Source organism: Anas acuta, chromosome 1, assembly GCF_963932015.1.
Source record: "Anas acuta chromosome 1, bAnaAcu1.1, whole genome shotgun sequence".
Lineage (NCBI taxonomy): Eukaryota > Metazoa > Chordata > Aves > Anseriformes > Anatidae > Anas > Anas acuta.
This window is the reverse complement of record NC_088979.1, coordinates 82002403-82020528: the sequence shown is the minus strand read 5'-3', so window position 1 is coordinate 82020528 and position 18126 is coordinate 82002403. Positions and strand designations below refer to the sequence as shown.

The 18126-nt window shown below is 42.0% G+C and overlaps 2 protein-coding genes across 2 annotated transcripts in view; one reads left to right on the top strand and one right to left on the bottom strand.

The window, feature by feature from the left end:
• The window catches only part of LOC137858096 (butyrophilin-like protein 8), a 34772-nt gene extending 29827 nt beyond the window's left edge, over positions 1–4945 (top strand). Inside the window, exons 6-7 of the mRNA XM_068685559.1 lie at positions 765–800; positions 3662–4945. Coding sequence (XP_068541660.1) covers positions 765–800; positions 3662–3762 — 137 coding nt within the window. The 3' untranslated portion in view covers positions 3763–4945. The remainder of the gene's footprint in view (positions 1–764; positions 801–3661) is intronic.
• A 5718-nt stretch (positions 4946–10663) lies between these two features.
• Positions 10664–17419, bottom strand: GATD3 (glutamine amidotransferase class 1 domain containing 3). Its single transcript, XM_068685546.1, has 7 exons — positions 17391–17419; positions 16818–17061; positions 15463–15515; positions 14570–14683; positions 13682–13801; positions 12756–12848; positions 10664–12424 (listed from the first exon to the last, which is right to left on the bottom strand). Exons 1-7 carry the CDS (start codon positions 17402–17404, stop codon positions 12205–12207), a joined length of 858 nt encoding a protein of 285 aa, XP_068541647.1. The 5' UTR covers positions 17405–17419; the 3' UTR covers positions 10664–12204.
• Between the last annotated feature and the right edge of the window lie 707 nt (positions 17420–18126).

Below are 18126 nucleotides of genomic sequence, written 5' to 3'. Positions count from 1 at the left end.
CCAGGCCAATACCCTTTCAGATGACAGGAAGCCAGTTGCGAATTTGCGAACATTTTGCCTTGTAGCCATGGCAAGGCTGAACTCATGAAGCGAGAATATTATTTTTCTTCCCTAGGAAAATGACCAAGACCATAACCCTCACTTGAATAATGCCAAACAGCTGAGCTAACATGTTTGAATCACTTACAAGCATGGCTAGTGGAATTCTTGGGTATTTGGTTTGATCAGTTGACTGACCAAAAATAAATAAATAAATAAATAAATAAATAGGGGATAAAAGTCAAAAGAAACCATAGTTTGTTAAGGTTATTTGTACAAATTGACTGGAAATTTTCATTATAGTCAATGACACACATTTCATTCAGCTTAAAAGAGAAAATATTTGTTTTTCAAGACATTTACACCCTTTTTATCTTTGTTTTAAATCACATAATTCTCAAGAGACAAATGCTTTTGAAATGTAAAGTGATATACTTTTGTTCAGCAAATCTAAAAGTGAAATGTTTTGCAGTTTTCAAAATTGATTTTTTTTTTCTTTTTTGAAAATGCAGAACCAAAGTGTTTTCATTATCTCGTTTTTTGGGAGCAGTAAAACATCTTTTCTTCTGATTTAATTCTGTAATCACACTTAAACTTTCAATTTATTTGTTAAATATATTCTTCTCAGAAAAACTGCTAACCCTCAGATCAATTATTGATGACCTTTTTCCTAAGGTTAAACAAATAACTAATTTTTGTGTTTTGTTTTGTTTTGTTTTCCCCAGATCGATCTAGCACTGTGGAGACACATTCCCCTCATGGTAAGGCAACAGTCCTTAATGTGCTAAGTGTCTGAGTGATTATCTTTGATTAAATTAATTAAATTTATTAGTTTGAATTTGAATTTGGTAGATTGATAAACTGTGTTGAATAGAGAAAGTCCAAGATGCTTCTAGCAAAATACAAACTTAGATCCAGCTGTTCAGACAGGGAAAAATTACCTTTGCCACCAACACAGACCTAGACCACAGAAAAAGGAATACTGAAGTGCCAGTGGTCCCCAGTCCATAAAGCTAGCCACCATTAAGAGCATCATAAAATCAATAAAACACAAGTAACATGGAAGCCACTCCATGCTGGGAGATAAGACCTTTGTAAATTACCTTGGTATAAATGAACTACTAGATCTGGGGGAATTTTTCGGTAAACAGAGTAATAAATACGCTAAAAATACAAGAATGATGACTACATAATGTCCTTCAGGAAAATTTAAGTAGACGTCATCTGACAGCAATTCTAAAATACAAAGCATATGCTAAAGTCTAGGTTTAATCATTACAGAGAAGTAACAATAATAAGGTCAATTACAAACACTTCTTGAGTACATACAACACAGAAGTGCCGTCCAGCCCTGACTTGCCATGGTCAAGAAAATCTCCCATAAAAAATCCTGCTTGTAAGTCAAATTATTCACACTAGCTCTACAAAGTCTTAAATTGGTGTCATCAAACCTGTAACACTTTCTCATATAAAAATTAATGGCTGTAATTTGTATTTTGCTTAGCGTAGCTGAAAGATATAATCAATTACATGGCAATCATTATATTAAAGTTAATGTAGTATGTTCAGCCACAGTAAGATGTTGCAACAAGACTGGGTGGCAATAAACTCAAATGGAAACTAAAGAAGAGAACTGTTGAAGTGTTTCATCATTATCATGCAGAAACTTTCAGCTTTATACCTCATGGGCCATAAGCAATCTTAAAAGTTAGAGGAAATGTCTTTTTTAGACCTAATGTAACTCCTCTCACTGGCTTAGAGGCCTTCATAGAACATGAAGTTACATATAAGATGGTGGCGTATGCCTTCAGTGGCACAACACTACATGAAGACATCGTAAGAGCAAATAGAACAGGAGCTAGAATGCCTCTAGCTATTACCTTCCATGAGAAATATCAGATTGTCAAGGGTCAAAATTTTTAATGAAACCTTTTCAAAATTAAATGCAAGTCGGGTGAGCATAAATATGCCTATATTTAAAGGAGATCATTTTATATATATTTGGCTTCATTGAAGACTCTCCGACAACTTTTCCTCAATGGAAATAATTGCTCACCATGAAAAATTATTTCTATAAATGAATAAATAAAAAGATTAGGAGAAGGGAGAGTGTTTCAGCTTTGCTATAGTAGGATAAACTGAATCGCAAACCTTACACATCTGAAGGCTTTTCTACTGCTGGATTTTTTTTGGGGGGGCGGGAAAGGGGTGGATGGCAGAAAGAACAAAAGCCTAACTTTCAAAACATACGTTTTTGCAAAAAGAAAAAAATATTTTCTGTTGTCAACATTATTTTTAAAGCTAAAAAAAAAAAAAAAAGGCATAGCACACAGGCTTTTTTTTATTTTTGGCAAGTTCTTAAGAAAGGCAGGAAAATAATTTGTTCTATATTAGTTGCTATTTTGGAAGAGAGTTAGAAAAGTTAAAAGACCTGCTGAGAGCAAAAAGGCTGCTCTGTGCAGAAATAGTTCTCATGCTGTGCAGTTATTATAACCAGATCAGCAGATATTTAATTTTTTTTTATAAAACTGGAATAATTTTGATCTGTTTCACCTTTGCTCCATTTCTATTCATTTATTTGATGGGTTGATTTTTTTTTTCCTATTTATCTTAAAGAGACTGATTTTACTGTCACTTTACTGTCACCGTGTTGTGGGAGATTCCCTCTGGGCTAATAGAAACCTGGCTTTAAGTTTATTACCGGGACAAAGGGAAGTGCATAGGCCTGGCAGAGGTCATGACACACCAAGAGATTTGCTATCTCCTGATAGTTACTTCAAAGCATTACTGAGGACTCCAAACATTAACTTGTTCTTTACACATTAATACATCATACTCATTCCAGAGAGAGGGGGAGGAGAAACTCACACTGGTGACAAGAGTACAACACTTCGAAAGCCACTGCCTGCAGGTCCAGAGATACCAGACTAATTGGAGTAGCCTAAAAACTGGTATAGAAAAAAACATCTTCCCAGAGAAGGCCTTTGACCTGAACAGCTATGGGGAAAAAAACCTCTGTACTGCTTAAGTCAGGGGTTCAAAATCTTTTTCTTTTTGCTTTTGTACTACCTTCTTCATGCGTTGCAGGTACCAGCTTTGGCAAGGCTGTTCTGTGGTTCATGCCAATCCACACTGCAAAGAGTGTTACACAGTGCTACTGCCATCTGAGTCTCCATGGCCTAGGCTTTTTTATATTTATATAAATATAAAATATTCATATTTTATATTTTTATATTGTTATATAGATCATCGAACGCCTACCTCAGGCTCACTGTATGGAATTATAATTTATTTATATTTTTTGGTTGTTGTTCTATCAGGCTTTTGGACAAATATTCTCAGCCATTCAGAAGTGGAAGTTGTATTAATTGTTGCTCAGTGTCTGTGCCTCCTCTACAAAAGACAAAAAATAATTTATCACAGTACCTCAAAGCTGGCTTTTCTGTATGGCACAAACACATATATGCACAAAAAGTAGGATTTTGAAAATGGGCCAAAATCTATGATTTTATAAGCAATCTTCCAGGAGGGCATTCATATAAAAATCTCTGACACAAATTTCAAACACATTTCTTGTCAAGCCACTGTTTTGATGCAGACTTTCTCTTTTTCCATTTTCCAGGACAGAGCCAGATTTCCCCAAGAAGCCCTGGCAATGTACCACATCTGGACGTACTCCTCTCTTTTCATCTCCTGGTCACACTGGCGGGTTGGCGCTTGTAAACGGGGAAGCTTACCTCCCCTTTGGAGCTGTCCTCAACAGGAGCACCTTGCTGGAGAGAAGAGCTCTGCAAGGTCATCGTGACAAGTGCTCCTGAAAGAGACACCAACATCTGAAAACAGAGCCAGCAGTAGGTGTCTGTGTCTCGTGTTCTGGTGCTCCGGAAAACCGGAGGCAGCAAAACTCACAGGAGGCAAGCCTGCTTTTTCATCTGGATCTTGGAGACCAGTATTGGTGCTACAGTATTAACATTTTATTCTGAATTTTATGGTTCTGTTTTAATGACTGACAGAGCTACAAGGACACACGGTCGCCCTAGTGAGATCTTTTGCCTAAGAACTCGTCTCCTTCAGGAGAGGGGGCAATTACTCCGTTAGATAAAAACTGGAAGTAGGAAGAGGCTCACTTTGTGAAACATAAGGATGGAAACCATATGAAACTCGAGGCTGTGGAACTTTAGCTTCTATTTTTAGCATCGAGCGTCACGGACAAGCGGAAGCAATATTTTTTTTCCTAAAAAAATGAACTACTTCTTCATCAGAAGGGTGAAGCTGACAGAGGAAGATGATGAAAGTTCAGAAAACATCAGCACAGCGGAAGGAAGTGATGGATTATTACAAAACCCACTTCTAACTAAGCCAAAGTCCTCAGAAGGCTGAATTCAGCATTTTCTCTATTTGCTGTGAGTTGCACCCGCCAGGTGAGAGCAACACAGCCCTTGTGGCTGAGCCCCCAGCTGGGGCAAAGCGGCTCCTAAGGACACCCAGTGGGTCATTTGGATTCGGAACAGTTCCACCCTCTTTCCAAAGGAAAGATAGGATTGTTTTTGCAAGGAAAGGAACAGAAGAAAGCAGTGCTTAAAATGGTATCCATTGAGGTAAAGGAGACTGTTACCTTTGACTTTCTTTAGTTAAGGGCCCTTCCCCGTGGGAGGGGAAGAGGGAAAATCCCACACGCAGCCTGTGCTGCTGCTGCAGGGCTCTCAGCTGGTAACTTCGTCTGCCCTGGGTATAGAGCAGCTTAGTAGAGCTGCTGGGGTCCCATTTCATGAAAAGATTTTAATATGAGAATTGTACATACTGTGATCGTCTCTCTGTGTCCTGCCCTCCCACTGTTCGTCTCAGATTCCATATATTTAAACAAAACAAACAAACAAAATAAAAATAAAACAATTGGTGAAAGCAATGGTGTGGTATCATGTCAGAGTTCTTCATTTGTATTCCAGCTGCTCCTACAGTTTGCTACGCTCCCTGAGCAATCAGAAAGTTCAAAGGGTGGGATCCGTACAGGTCCACCAGTCCCAGACGTCTAAACTGCTCACCCTCATCTCCAGGGCTGAATGACTTTTAAAACTGAGTAGCCACTTCAGCAGCCACCCACTTTTCAAAACGTGCTTCAGGCAAAATGAAAGTGCACCTCCAATCACAAATGTATGCTGTGTGAGTTGCAAAAGTTTCCTGGTCAAGCAAAGAAATAATTACTTGAATAAATAGATGTGGGCATGCAGGGCTAGAGCAGCCTCACTGCTGTGGAGAAGGACAGCCCAGCTGTACGTTCAGGAGCTGGCACTGTGCTGGCTGATGCTCATGAGGAAGCCCCAAGTTCCCTAACTCCTCGGCTTCTTTCACCCCCAGAAGCGATTCTCCCTGCCCACGCAAACTAGCATGAATCACAGTAAGCACAGAGGCAGATGATGGCAGGAGGAACAAAGGGTGGGGGGACAAAGACTGGATGACCTCCAGCTGTCCCTGTAACCCTATTTTTTTATGACTCAGATTTGCAACGGTGCTTGGGATGTTTAGCACCCCTGTTTATCATATTTTCCCACAGCTGTAGTTAACGCCATTCCCAGTGGCAATATACTACCACCATTCAGCTTTCCTGTGAGACTGCAAGGGAAGGCTTGAAATGACTGGCAGACCTTGATTTGTCCTTCCCTGGCTGGGTGATGACACGACAAGCAAATGTCTTTTTTTTGCAGACCACGAGCAGCATGTACTACTTCTGTTTTCCAGTTTCACTGTGAACTAGAGGGATAGCTTTGAAAACAAAGGAGCACAAAAACAACTCATACATTTAAGGTGGAATTTCGCCTTCTCTCACTTGCAATACCTTGCACATACCCATTTCATGTGGTAAGAGCACAGACTGAAAATCTGCTACCATAAAACTTACTTCATAGACCCCTTGTGAATTATTCTTGAAAACAAAAGGCTGTTAAAGCAAGTTTATATATTTTTTTCCGTGCATGTTAGTGACACTGGTAAAACGGAAACGAAAAGGAGTTTCTTTGCTCCTCTTGTAGTCTAACTGTACAGTAAGGTTCGTGATTAATGCTTTTCACTGACTTCCTTCCATTTCCATATGATGCAAGAGAAATGGCCCATAAAGATCATCAGCAAGACATGAATGTCATACTTTCGGTGCAGAATTTTCACTGCTATTTCTGCCACGTCTGAGGGCACTCATTCACATAGCATGCTGCTCTGCAGTTGAATGAACTGAAAAAAATATTGAAAATATGCATGGAAGGCAATTATTTTTTAAACATGTAGCTGGAAATTATGTTGCTTTGGGTCATGTACTTGTTGTTGCAACTTCTGTTTCAGCTTCTGGGACTGTCCAAGTTCAGGCCCTTCTTTTCCCCTCTTTCACTCTCTCTTCCCCCAGAGATCCTGGCCACCACTGAAATCACCTTGGAAAAGATAACCAAATATCAGTTCCTTATTTCTTCCAAGGACTTAGGCTGCCCCATGCAGCAGAAAAGCCTTCTCTCTGCCACTGAAAGCCGTGTGAAGGAGGAAAAAAGACAGGTCAAAACAATCACTCCAGCCTTGGAATGCTGAAAACTCTCAATTATGTGCAGATGGAGGATTATCTAAGCTGCCACTCTTAAATATATATAAATATATATAAATATATATAAATATAAATATATATATATATATATATATACACACATACACACATGTAAGATAATGCTGGCTTGCAAACATACAGACCCTTGAAAGAACAAGAAGTTTCCTTCCAGGAGCATTACTTGCCCTGATAAAAGTCCCTCCAAAACCTCCAACAAACCTTGGGTTTAGGTCACCTTCCTATAAAAGCACTATTATAGAAAACAAATACACACCACCACCACGTTATGTATTTTTATCACTTTATCCACTTTTTCTCATTTTTTCAATGCTAATTACGTCGCAGGAAAGTTTTGTGGCTTCATAGGGGTGTGTTTGATATTATCCTTTCACGGAGATAAATGAGAAGGCGCGGTATCGAAGAAACGAGTCTTTGCAAGACAGCTGGACAAACACATTATGATGGAACTGGACTTCCATTTGTTTTTGTTAAACAAGCAGGAAGCAGTAATTGTCTGATTCCCTTTACGGGTCCAAAACGTTAACATAAAAATGCCATTAGGAAGCAGCAGCTGGAATATGGTGCCTGCCGGCTAAGCGCTGCTGTTCCCAAGGTGCCCCCTGCTGGCATTGAGTGCGTTCACCAAACCGCCTCCTGCAGCCACAAACCACGGCGTAAAAACGAAAAGAACGTCTCAATCCCTATTCTCATTTCTGCTTTTAGAAGAAAAAAAAAAAAAAAAAAAAAGAAAAAAAAAAAAAGGCATGGTTATCAAATCTGTGAGCATTGCAACAATCCACAGGGGAACGTTTCCTAAAATGGTTCTTGTGCATGAGCACGGTAAAATCGGGCAGGCAGAAACACAACTGATGGGTAACATCTCCTCACCCCAAAAAATAACCCCATCACGGCACTCAAAAAGCAGCGCAAGCTGGAGGGGCAACTCCCACTGTATTTCAGTGAGACAAAATTATTAAACACTTCCTGCAGATCAAAAATCGCAAGATCCGTAAGCCAGATAGCGCATGCCTCCTTGTGGGGGCCCAAAGAATGCACATTTTTTGACGTATTTCTGAAAGCACTTAACAAAAACACATCGATCACAAACTTCCACCCACTGGGTTCAACTAGCAAGCCCCTGAGTAGATCCAAAGAGCCCTACAGAAGGAAAGGAAAAACCCAACTCGACAGACAAATGTCTCTGTTAGTCTCTAAACCCACAAGGAATTTCCCTCCGAATTTACACTGGCCGAAAGCCAAGACAACAATCTTACATCTTCCATCAAAGTTTAAAAATCTTGTATTAATACAAAACCTTAAAAAAAAAAAAAAAAAAAAAAAAAAACAGTGGGTATCAAAGGTTAATACCCTGCACAACATTGTGGAATTACAGCAACTCGCCAATAAAGAGGAGGGAATGGTTCCTGAATCTTTCACATTTCAAAATATTTTCTCTGGAAGAAGGATGGAAAGATATTCTGAAATGTGATTATTTCTGGAAAATAATATTTTTGTCTCTGAATTCCCCAATGCACATCATTATGTCCTGTCCCCAGCAAATGCCCAAGCTTCCAGCACCGACACCACCATACAGGTAGCTCACTTTTTCTAATTGCCTGGTGAAATGGTACAGGCACAGAGGTGACTGTTTGAGAACCCTGGCTCTCAAACAGTCACCAGAATTGAAATCACCATTTTGGAGTACAGTTTGACCTTGTATTGCTTCTGTTCAGCAGATGAGATGGTATGTCAAATTAGGTGAGCTTTTCAGCTAACACACCTGATTCTAAGCATAAAGGACTGTGATAATCCAACCTGGAAGTCACCAAGTCAGTGGTCAACGTGACCAACACTTTATCTGCTTCAAACAGCACACAGAATCACAGAATCTCTAGGTTGGAAGAGACCTCAAGATCATCGAGTCCAACCTCTGACCTAACACTAACAGTCCCCACTAAACCATATCCCTAAGCTCTACATCTAAACGTCTTTTAAAGACCTCCAGGGATGGTGACTCCACCACCTCCCTGGGCAGCCTGTTCCAATGCCTAACAACCCTTTCAGTAAATAAATTCTTCCTAACATCTAACCTAAAACTCCCCTGGCGCAACTTAAGCCCATTCCCCCTCGTCCTGTCACCAGGCACGTGGGAGAACAGGCCAACCCCCACCTCGCTACAGCCTCCTTTGAGGTACCTGTAGAGAGCAATAAAGTGCCCCCTGAGCCTCCTCTTCTCCAGGCTGAACAAGCCCAGCTCCCTCAGCCGCTCCTCGTAGGACTTGTTCTCCAGGCCCCTCACCAGCTTCGTCGCCCTTCTCTGGACCCGCTCAAGCACCTCGATGTCCTTCTTGTAGCGAGGGGCCCAAAACTGAACACAGTACTCGATAATGTGGATAATAATCCACACAGTGGATTATTAGCAATCTTCATTGCTTGAGTAACTCTGTTCAAGAACCTCAGAGGCAGGGAGAGATCTTGCCAATCTCTGCTCTCAGGGGAGAACAACAGGATCCAAGGGGACAGCATGGAGCTGGGACTGGGGGTTAGAGAAAGGCTCTGGACCCAGAGGGGGGTCGGGCACTGGGACAGGCTCCCCAGGGCAGTGGTCATGGCACCGAGCCTGCTGGAGTTCAAGAAGCGTTTGGACAAGGCTCTCAGACATAGAGGCTGATTTTTGGGTGGTCCTGTGTGGAGCTAGGAGTTGGATTCAGCCATCCTTGTGGGTCCCTTCCGACTGAGGATATTTTGTGATTCTAGAAAGAGGCAAAAAGCAGCACTGTCTGGTGCAACTTGCAACTACATATGCTAGTAGCAGTTTCTTCAAAACACCCACTTTTTCTCAGCACACCTGAATCGAATAAAGGAAAGTTTATGCCAATACAGCTGCATTTACCAAGAACTGCTGACATGAGAAACCCTAGATACATACGTGCAACCCCAATAATGGCAAGTGTTGCTTATAAGAAGATTTAACTCAGTCCCCAACAGAAAAAGTTGAGCTTGATTTAGATCACTCTTAACAGCAGATGACAGTACGCAGGCAGCAGCTGTTCTCCCCGTACTCTGGGGGTTCCAACACCACCTCTGTTTTGTGATACTTTCTGATGTTACCAAATTTAAAACTCCTGCAGATGCAGGAAAGGTAATGGCTTTTTGAAACATCATTAAATTTCATGTGAACAATTCTTAAGGCTCTTTGATTCAAACAAAGCCTGAGGATTTTCTGTGACATTCAGACCTTCTTGCGTATTCCGCTAAGCCTCTCCAAGTTGATATTATAGATATCCATTTGTGTACCAACAAAGTTTGTGGAAGAAATATCCTAACTCTTAACTACCTGATACTGAAGATTTCCTACAGAATTTGATGTACAAGCAAAAACACCATTTCAGTGTATGTCCAAAATCCATTTTCTGAACCACCTTTGCTATCATGACGACTGTGCACGACTTCTTTGTAACCACGCTGGAGTTTGTGGTCTGCACAAAGGATCTCCATGCAGTCCTCCAAGAACACAGTGCCTCTGAAGGGCAACTTCAGTTCTTCGAAATCCCAACACAATTTTTATTGACAAAATACATGCTAAAAGGCTCCAGAAGCAAACACGTTTTCCATGAACACTCACCGAACTAACCGAGAATGCCCACTCGGTGTTTCATTCCTTTCTTCTCCCACAAACTGCCATTCCACATCCCTAGTGAGTCTTCAGCCACAGACATTTAATTCATGAAACAGAGATTTAATTCATGAAACACCCAATCCTCCCTGAAAGATACGGGCTCCCTTCAGCACGCCTGTCATGTAGCAGAAACTGTAGTGCAAGGTAAGGGGTGTCTTTTCATTTGCATTGAGAAATGTTGCTTTCTGATGAACAGAAAGGTGACAAGTAGTGTGGAAGGGAAGGAAGGAGACTCAGCTGGATTCTATACGTAAATGTCTTATAGATGTAAAGGGAACTGAAAAACTGAAAAACTTCTAGAATGTATGAACCAGTGTAAGTTATCAGAGGCAGTTATCAAGCAAAAATGAGGAACAAGGATGACATAAAGGCAGAAATTAATTTATTTATACATCATTATTTCAGACATTCAGCAATACTTCTTTGGAGAAAGCTTTATTACCCTTAAGCAAGGGAAGTGAGGATAACTTGAGATTTCTTCCTCTACCTGTTTGCTAGTCATGCAACTACTTTATTAAAAGGTATTATCCTTAAAAATTGTGCGTCACATCAGCAGATATTTTCTCCTTCAAGACCTTTCTAGCTACAGTGGACCAATGGAGGAATTTTTCAAAGGGCTAGTACCGTGACAGCTAAGATGCTGATATTCAGAATGGCTCCTTGGTGATAACAGGCTTCTTTAAAAAGATGGATGTTTTATTCTTCCATTTAATTAACATGAAGCTGACACTAGCATGTGGAAGATGTCAGTTCCCTTGCCAACTGCCCCTGGCTTTTAGTTCAGAGTTAATTCCTCTCGACTCCCATTCTTTGTCCACTAGATATACCGCCACCACATCTGCTATGTCCCTACAACACATTTGCCCTCAGTTTCTGAAAGTGCCTTCAGTCGGGTTTTGTGCTCATGGGAAGGGTTTGACAAGGGTGCAGTGATGGCTGGTGTCCAAACACATCTGCACAGCTCTCTCCAGCTGAAAAAGCTCAAGACAATGCTCAGTGCCTTGGGACAGACTGCCTGTTCTCTGCAAGCCCTTCTGCAGCCCTTCTCTCAGGAAGCACATGGGCAACCCCATGGTGCTGCTGGGAATCAATCAGCTTCATGTAACCAACTATTAGAGTACGAACAGGACGAGCAAGTGAAAATACTTCCATTGGTCCACGTTATTTTGAATACTACACCCTATATTTAAACATTCCTGAAGTTTTCATGTTAAAAACAGACACTTTACTTGCCAGTTAATTTTAACACATTCTTTACCATGGCCCCAATGCCGTCAAAGATATGATGTAATTCTGTTTCACACATAAATGCTGGGGTGGTCACCACCTTGTTTTTTGTATCCACATGAGCTTCGTGAAAGGAAGTTAAGGAAAACACAGCCTACGTCTCACTTAGATATGCTGTCTGCAAAATAAACCATCGCTGAAAAAATCGTACAACTCCACTACCCCATAAATAAACACCTCCAAATACATTATACTGCCCAGCTGTAAAGACAGCTGCAACCTATAATGTGAGACATTAGGAATTATTTTGCCAGAAATACACACTACAAGAGCAATGGCACTCAGAAACGCAAGAAAACCTATGAAACTTACCAACTGCAGTAAAATCCCTCTGAATACAGTCTGAACACAGCTTTAGCCTCCATGAAAAGAAGAAAGATCTCACAGATAACTGGCTAATTGTAACTCGTGCCAGTCTTATGTGCAATTTCTGGCCTGACTGCGTTACCAGGTGTCCAAGGGAGTTCTATGGCAACAACTGAGAACTACTTCAAACTATGCAGCTGTGTACAGAAGACACTGTTGTCTAATCAGGCACCGTATTAAATGCTACCCACTACACACCATGCATTCCCACTAAGCTACAGTGTTAGCAGAAAAGCCCAGATCCTGCAGGTATTCATTTCTGTAAGGACACATTAGAAAACTGTCTCTCAACATGGAAATGGACAGGAAAGGATATAGTCACTTCTTTCACACAGTGCTTTCCTCCCAGCTCTTTAATGGCTCCCGCAGTTCCAGCATAAGGCCACTTGCCACCTTCCTCTTCTTCGTGGCCCACAGTTACTTCAGCACCAGAAAGAACCTTTGCTGCCAAGACCGGTGAAATGCAGCAAAGACTGCAACAAAAGGAATTGCAAGAATGATTCTGTGATGGCACTCCTTCAAAACATGCTCATAATTGACAAGATTCAAATGGACAGAGTCTTACAGATCTGAAAGGCATCACAGGGCAACTTCCACTCAACATTTGTTAGCCTCTTCTTTAACAAACACCTACACACACATATGCACCTTGAAACACGTTTTAAAAATAAGCTACCACTGATAGAAAACCAAAGATGTTTTTTTCTAGTTACAACAGTTAACAGCTGCACATTTCCACAAGACAAAGTAAGTCTCCATGCTCACGCTATCATACAAATGCCCCTCTCCAGTTAACATACATACCCAATAGGTTTGCCTGCTTTGTGGAAGTCTTTCAAGACACGTTCAACTTCTCTATTCACCTTGCAATCTTTCCCATCAACAGCAAAGGTAGATCTGCCACAATAAGAAATTTATATATATATATACTGCATTACAAACCTACAAATAGGGATGCCTATCTGCCCTGGATCTGGCTCTCGAGGGTTAGCACAAAACTTAAATACTTTCTAAAAAGATTGAACGATGCTGCAGTTGGCCAGCAGTGCTTTGGCCAAAATGACTCACTTCTAAAGCTTTGGCATGTCAGAAAGCTCCTTACTTTAAATAAATATCAGGAAATAAGAATTACTGTATCAGCTCTGTAGGATTATTGAGAAGCAAAACAGCAAAGTTACCAAGGAACAAAAACCCGTAAGTAAAAAAACAAAACAAAACAAAACAAAACAAACAACAGATTTCTCAAAGCCAATAAAATGACAGGTCAATAACAAGACTGTTTGAGCTCCACATGGATAACAAATGACTTTTTTTTTTTTGAGTTAGTCATTGTTCTATTGTTGCTAATGCATGAGAGAACTTTTGGGTAGGCTGTCACAAAGACAAAGAAGGATAATGCTAGCAAGCACCTGAAACTAATTAAGTTTTACCTTCACTTGCCTCAGTCAACCTCAAAGGGTCACACCAGGGTGAAGGAAAAAGGACTTCTTGTGCATTAGCTCAACTCTAGAACTCCCATTAATATTGTTGGGAAAATTTAGGATGTAATAGTGCCAATAAAAATTATGAGTGGAAATCACCACAAATAGCACTAAACACATAATTTCAACTCTTTGAAAGAACTTTTCCTTATTAAGTAGCAGTTACCTATGTAGTAAACAAGGCCATTTATTGTTTCTTGATTTTACTGTGTGCATCAAAGAGGAGTCTAATATTTATCTGGCACTCACAAGTTCTTAGCAGCTCCAAATCCACCAGGGAATATCACAGCATCATGGTCTGCTGTAGTAAGTTTAGCCAGGCTTGTGATTTTACCACGAGCAATCCTTGCAGATTCCACTAAAACATTCCTTGAAGAAGTGGAAATAAAATGAGACAAATTAAGCACTTGTGCACAAGAGACCTTACAATAGCCTTCCAGTACCTAAAGGGGGCCTACAGATAAGCTGGGGAGGGACTCTGTCAGGGAGTGTAGCGATAGGACAAGGGGTAATGGCTTTAAACTGAAAGAGGGTAGGTTTAGATTAGATGTATGGAAGAAATTCTTCACTGTGTAGGCAGTGAGGTGCTGGCCCAGGCTGCCCAGAGAAGCTGTGGGTGCCCCATCCCTGCAGGTGCTCAAGGCCAGGCTGGATGGGGCTTTGGGCAGCCTGGGCTGGTGGGAGGTGTCCCTGCCCATGGCAGGGGGGTGGATCCAGGTGGTCTTTAAGGTCCCTTCCAACACAACCCATTCGATGGGGTTCTATCATTCTATGAAAAGAACATAAAGAAAGTTTTGGCAGAAGAAGAGGAAAGAAGAAAGAAAGAACAGTGGCACTCAATACTGAAGCTATAGATGCTTGTAAAATAGCACCACTGGGGAAACACAGCCATGTAGAGACTATATAATAATCTCCACACCAGAGGCCCAGAGACTATATAAGAACCTCCCCCCCCCAACTTTTTTTTTTTTTTTTTAATAAAAAAATGTCTCCAACAAAACACCAGCTAGCATAAAGCTATTAAAGCCAGCAAGTAGTGTTCCATGTTCAGTTACAGGCTGCTACACCTGAAAAACACTTACGTTTGTATCAGGCCAAGACCCAGCACACACAGAAAACTCATTAAACAAATTTTACCTTGACTCAGCTTCAGCTGGTTGCCCTTTACTGTGGTCAACAACATGCATTTGAGGAACATCTGGAGCATACATCTGAACCTCAGCTCCCCCACGACTAAGGTGTACCAGTATGCTACAAAAACAGAGATAAAACATGCTGAAAACCTTAGCAGAGAGGCTTTATCTGGCTCTTAAGTCTTGCTACAAATATCCCATCTGATTTTGACACACATCCCACCAACGCATACAGAACATGAAGCAGCAAAATCCCTCCACAAAACTGTACCAAAGTTCAGACCTGAAAGTCAGTGTGGAGGCAGTTAGGCAAGCTAGCGACAAGATATTTGTTCTGTGCTCCTGTGCAAGCAACCAGGTACAGTATGAACTTTTTCCTCATTCCAAGTCCCCAGCTGTTACAGTAGAGTCCCACCATTAACATATTTATGAATAAACTTAATCCAAGTCTAGGTGAAGCTTCTTTTAGTAACGAATACTAAGAGTTAGTAAGTTAACTTGAGTAATAATAATTAACAGTATTAAATTTAGCCCCAGGAATGAAAACTCATGTTGATTATTAAATGAAGCCTTTAATTATCTCTACTTAAATTGATTCTGGAACTCTGAATTTCTGTTTCTGAGGGAAAAACAGTGTCTCTCAAATTCACATCTCTGTCATTATATGCACTGTTCTGCATCTGGACAGTCACTGAGTACTGCAAGAATGCAGCCTGAGCTCCCAGTTATGCTGTGACAAAACCGCAGCTCCACACACCCATGACAGGACTCTGAAGGAAAACTATCATACATCTTTCTGTCCAAATCTGACTCCAGAGAGCAGAACTGAATTCAACAGTGCTCTAATGAAAAGCAGACTTTTTTTTTTTGAGCCTACAGTTTTGTAAAGCAACTTACGCTGAGGCCTCATGGATTTCTGTGCCATCGTAGACACCACAACCAGACAGGACCTGCAATAAGAAAATCAAGTAGGTATTTCAAGTGATACCAAAGTTCCTATAGGACCTTTCACAGGCCTTGTAGAATTTAAAAAGTGTAAAACGAACATAAACAAAAACCCAACAACTTAGCAACAAGCTCTTTATTAAGCCAATCAACATCACACTATTAGTCCCGGCATTGCCACTTGACATACAGCAGAGCTGGCATTCCCTATTTATAGCTACCGACCGCAGACAGGGCTCAGAGATAACTAACATTTATGTGTGTTTGTTCCTCAGAGTTTATAAACTTGCATGATACCCTTAGATGTGTGTTTATCATGCATACAATGGGCAGTTTTCAGTGTTATATGTCTACTTATGAAGTGTCCTTATTGGTGTGAAACACATCCTCATCCCGATGCACATCGAATACAAGTGTTAGAGAAGAACACTTCAAGTGGTACTTATGATAAGCTATTTTGCCTGCTGCATTTTGTCTGAGAATCCACATTATAGCTACATCATTTTAAATCTACTTATGCTATGTTATTAACCATACCTTATTACTATGCTAATAATTCAGTTTGCTTAGAGACACTGAAGAATGAAAAGCACAAAGCAATCACCAATTATCCTACAGGTGGAGGGAGTCTTTCAGACAGTAAAGAAGGGGGAAAATGAAAAAAAAAAAAATGATTACAAGAACAAAAAATCCAAATGGTTCTCCAGTTCCTGAAAACACACATATGAACACTTGCGGGTTTTGGTTGTTTTTTTTAAGGGAAAAAAAAAAATCGAAATGAAAAGTATTCGTTTCCTCTCTTCCCTCCTGGTTTTATCTCGGTTTTTAGAAACTTGAGAGTTTCTAATAACAGATACGCGAACAGAAACCCAACCGACACTGTCTTATTTAGAGACACGGGACTTGCAGGGGCTTTCAGCTCACCGCGCCCAGCCCCCTGCTGCCACAGCGCCCTGACATCCCGGCGTTAACCAGATCGCTCCGTCAGTGCTTTTGTGTCCGTGAAACTACAATTCCACCGCTCTAACGCTGACAAGGGCCCTTCCGCTTTCCGATTTTTGATTCTGTTTTCCATTTAGGGGCAAATAAATAAATCTAACACCGTCCGGGGAGTTTTACACCCCCCGACCCGTGCCCGACCACCCCAACCTCCTCCCACCCCCAGCCCCTCTCCGCAGCCGCCATCCCACCTCCACCAGCCCTGACACCCCCCCCCCAACCCCTCCGGGCCGCCTCCCCGCTGCACAACCCACCTTTCACCCCCGGGGCCGGCATCTCCCGAGGCCTGCCGCCCCCCCGGTACTCACCACGGCGACTCGGGCACCTCGGGGGCGCGGGGAGGAGCTGTGGAAGGCGGCGATGCCGGGGGGCGCCGCCCGGCGCAGCGCGGCGCGGAATGGCGGCCCGCAGGCGGCCAACATGGCCGCGGGTGCGGGCTGCGGGCGGGCTGCGTGAGGCGAGCAGGGGCTGCGGGCTGCGGGCCGCGGAGCCCTCGGTAGTGGTGGTGGTGATGGCGGTGGTGGCTCCCTCTGGAGGAGAGGAAGGGCTGTCCTAAGGGACGGAAGGAAAAAGGCACTTTAGGTTTGACCCTCGGTGCCGTGAGGCTCTGTCGCCGTCTCGCGGTTTCTCTCCTCCATGCCCGTCTTGGGAGCCCGGGTGGTCCTTGCCGCTGGAATAAAAAGGGGTGAAAGCTGAAGCACAACCACCCCACCACGCTGAAAGTAAAACAAGCATAAAAGTAAAAGCTCGAGGCTTGTTTTGAGCACATTGATCCTTCAGGTGAAACTGGCCGCAAGGTGCGCGCAGCCCAAGCACGCCAGTACAACGGCAGTAACAGGCTATCGAGACTGCAAACCTTATTAAAAATATCATTAACGAACCAACACGGAGCCATTTCTTCTCAGAAAGAGCAGTCAGGCATTGGAATGAGGTGCCCACGGAAATGGTGGAGTCACCGTCCCTGGGGGTGCTCAAGGAAACGCTGGACGTGGTGCTTATGGACAGGGTTTAGAGGGTGACATCGGTGGCAGGGTGATGGATGGACCAGGTGATCTCAAAGGTCTTTTCCCACCTTAATGATTCTGTGATATAGAGCCAGCCTAAATTATTTCTTGGAGCTTCTAAAAGCTATAACCTATTTCATCTGAAAAGTAAAGTTGTATCACCAGCTCTAGGTATTCTTCTTTGACCATAAAAGAAACATTTAACATGCCAAGTTTCACCACTGCTCTCCACTCTTCCCCAGTTTCTTGTCCTGGTAAACAACAATCAGTGTTTTATAAAGCCTTTATTTATTTCTTTTTTGGTGGGTGATAGTTGTTTTTCTCTTTTATTAAGGAAACCACGCTACATGCAAGAGCAACATTCCTGTTGCAATACACATCAATATAAAATCAGTTGTAATTAAACCAAGATGTAAGTTTGCTAGCGTGGTCACAACTGGCAACAGAAGGTAAGAAAAAGGCACTTCTCCAATGTCCAGCCCCACTCCACAGGGGCAAATTGGACAAAATCTGACCTACGTGCAAGTTGTGCTGACAGGCACAAGAGTCTGCCAAACTTTGGACCTACCAGACCTAAAGTTTCTGTTATTCTCCCTATTGATATGGAAGAACA

Coding starts and splice junctions, on each gene's coding strand:
- GATD3 (XM_068685546.1), bottom strand. Junction 15,516..16,817: donor GAGGTGCCCGAGTCGCCGTG/GTGAGTACCGGG, acceptor TTCTTATTGCAG/GTCCTGTCTGGTTGTGGTGT. Junction 13,802..14,569: donor CCAGCTGAAGCTGAGTCAAG/GTAAAATTTGTT, acceptor CACTTCTTCAAG/GAATGTTTTAGTGGAATCTG.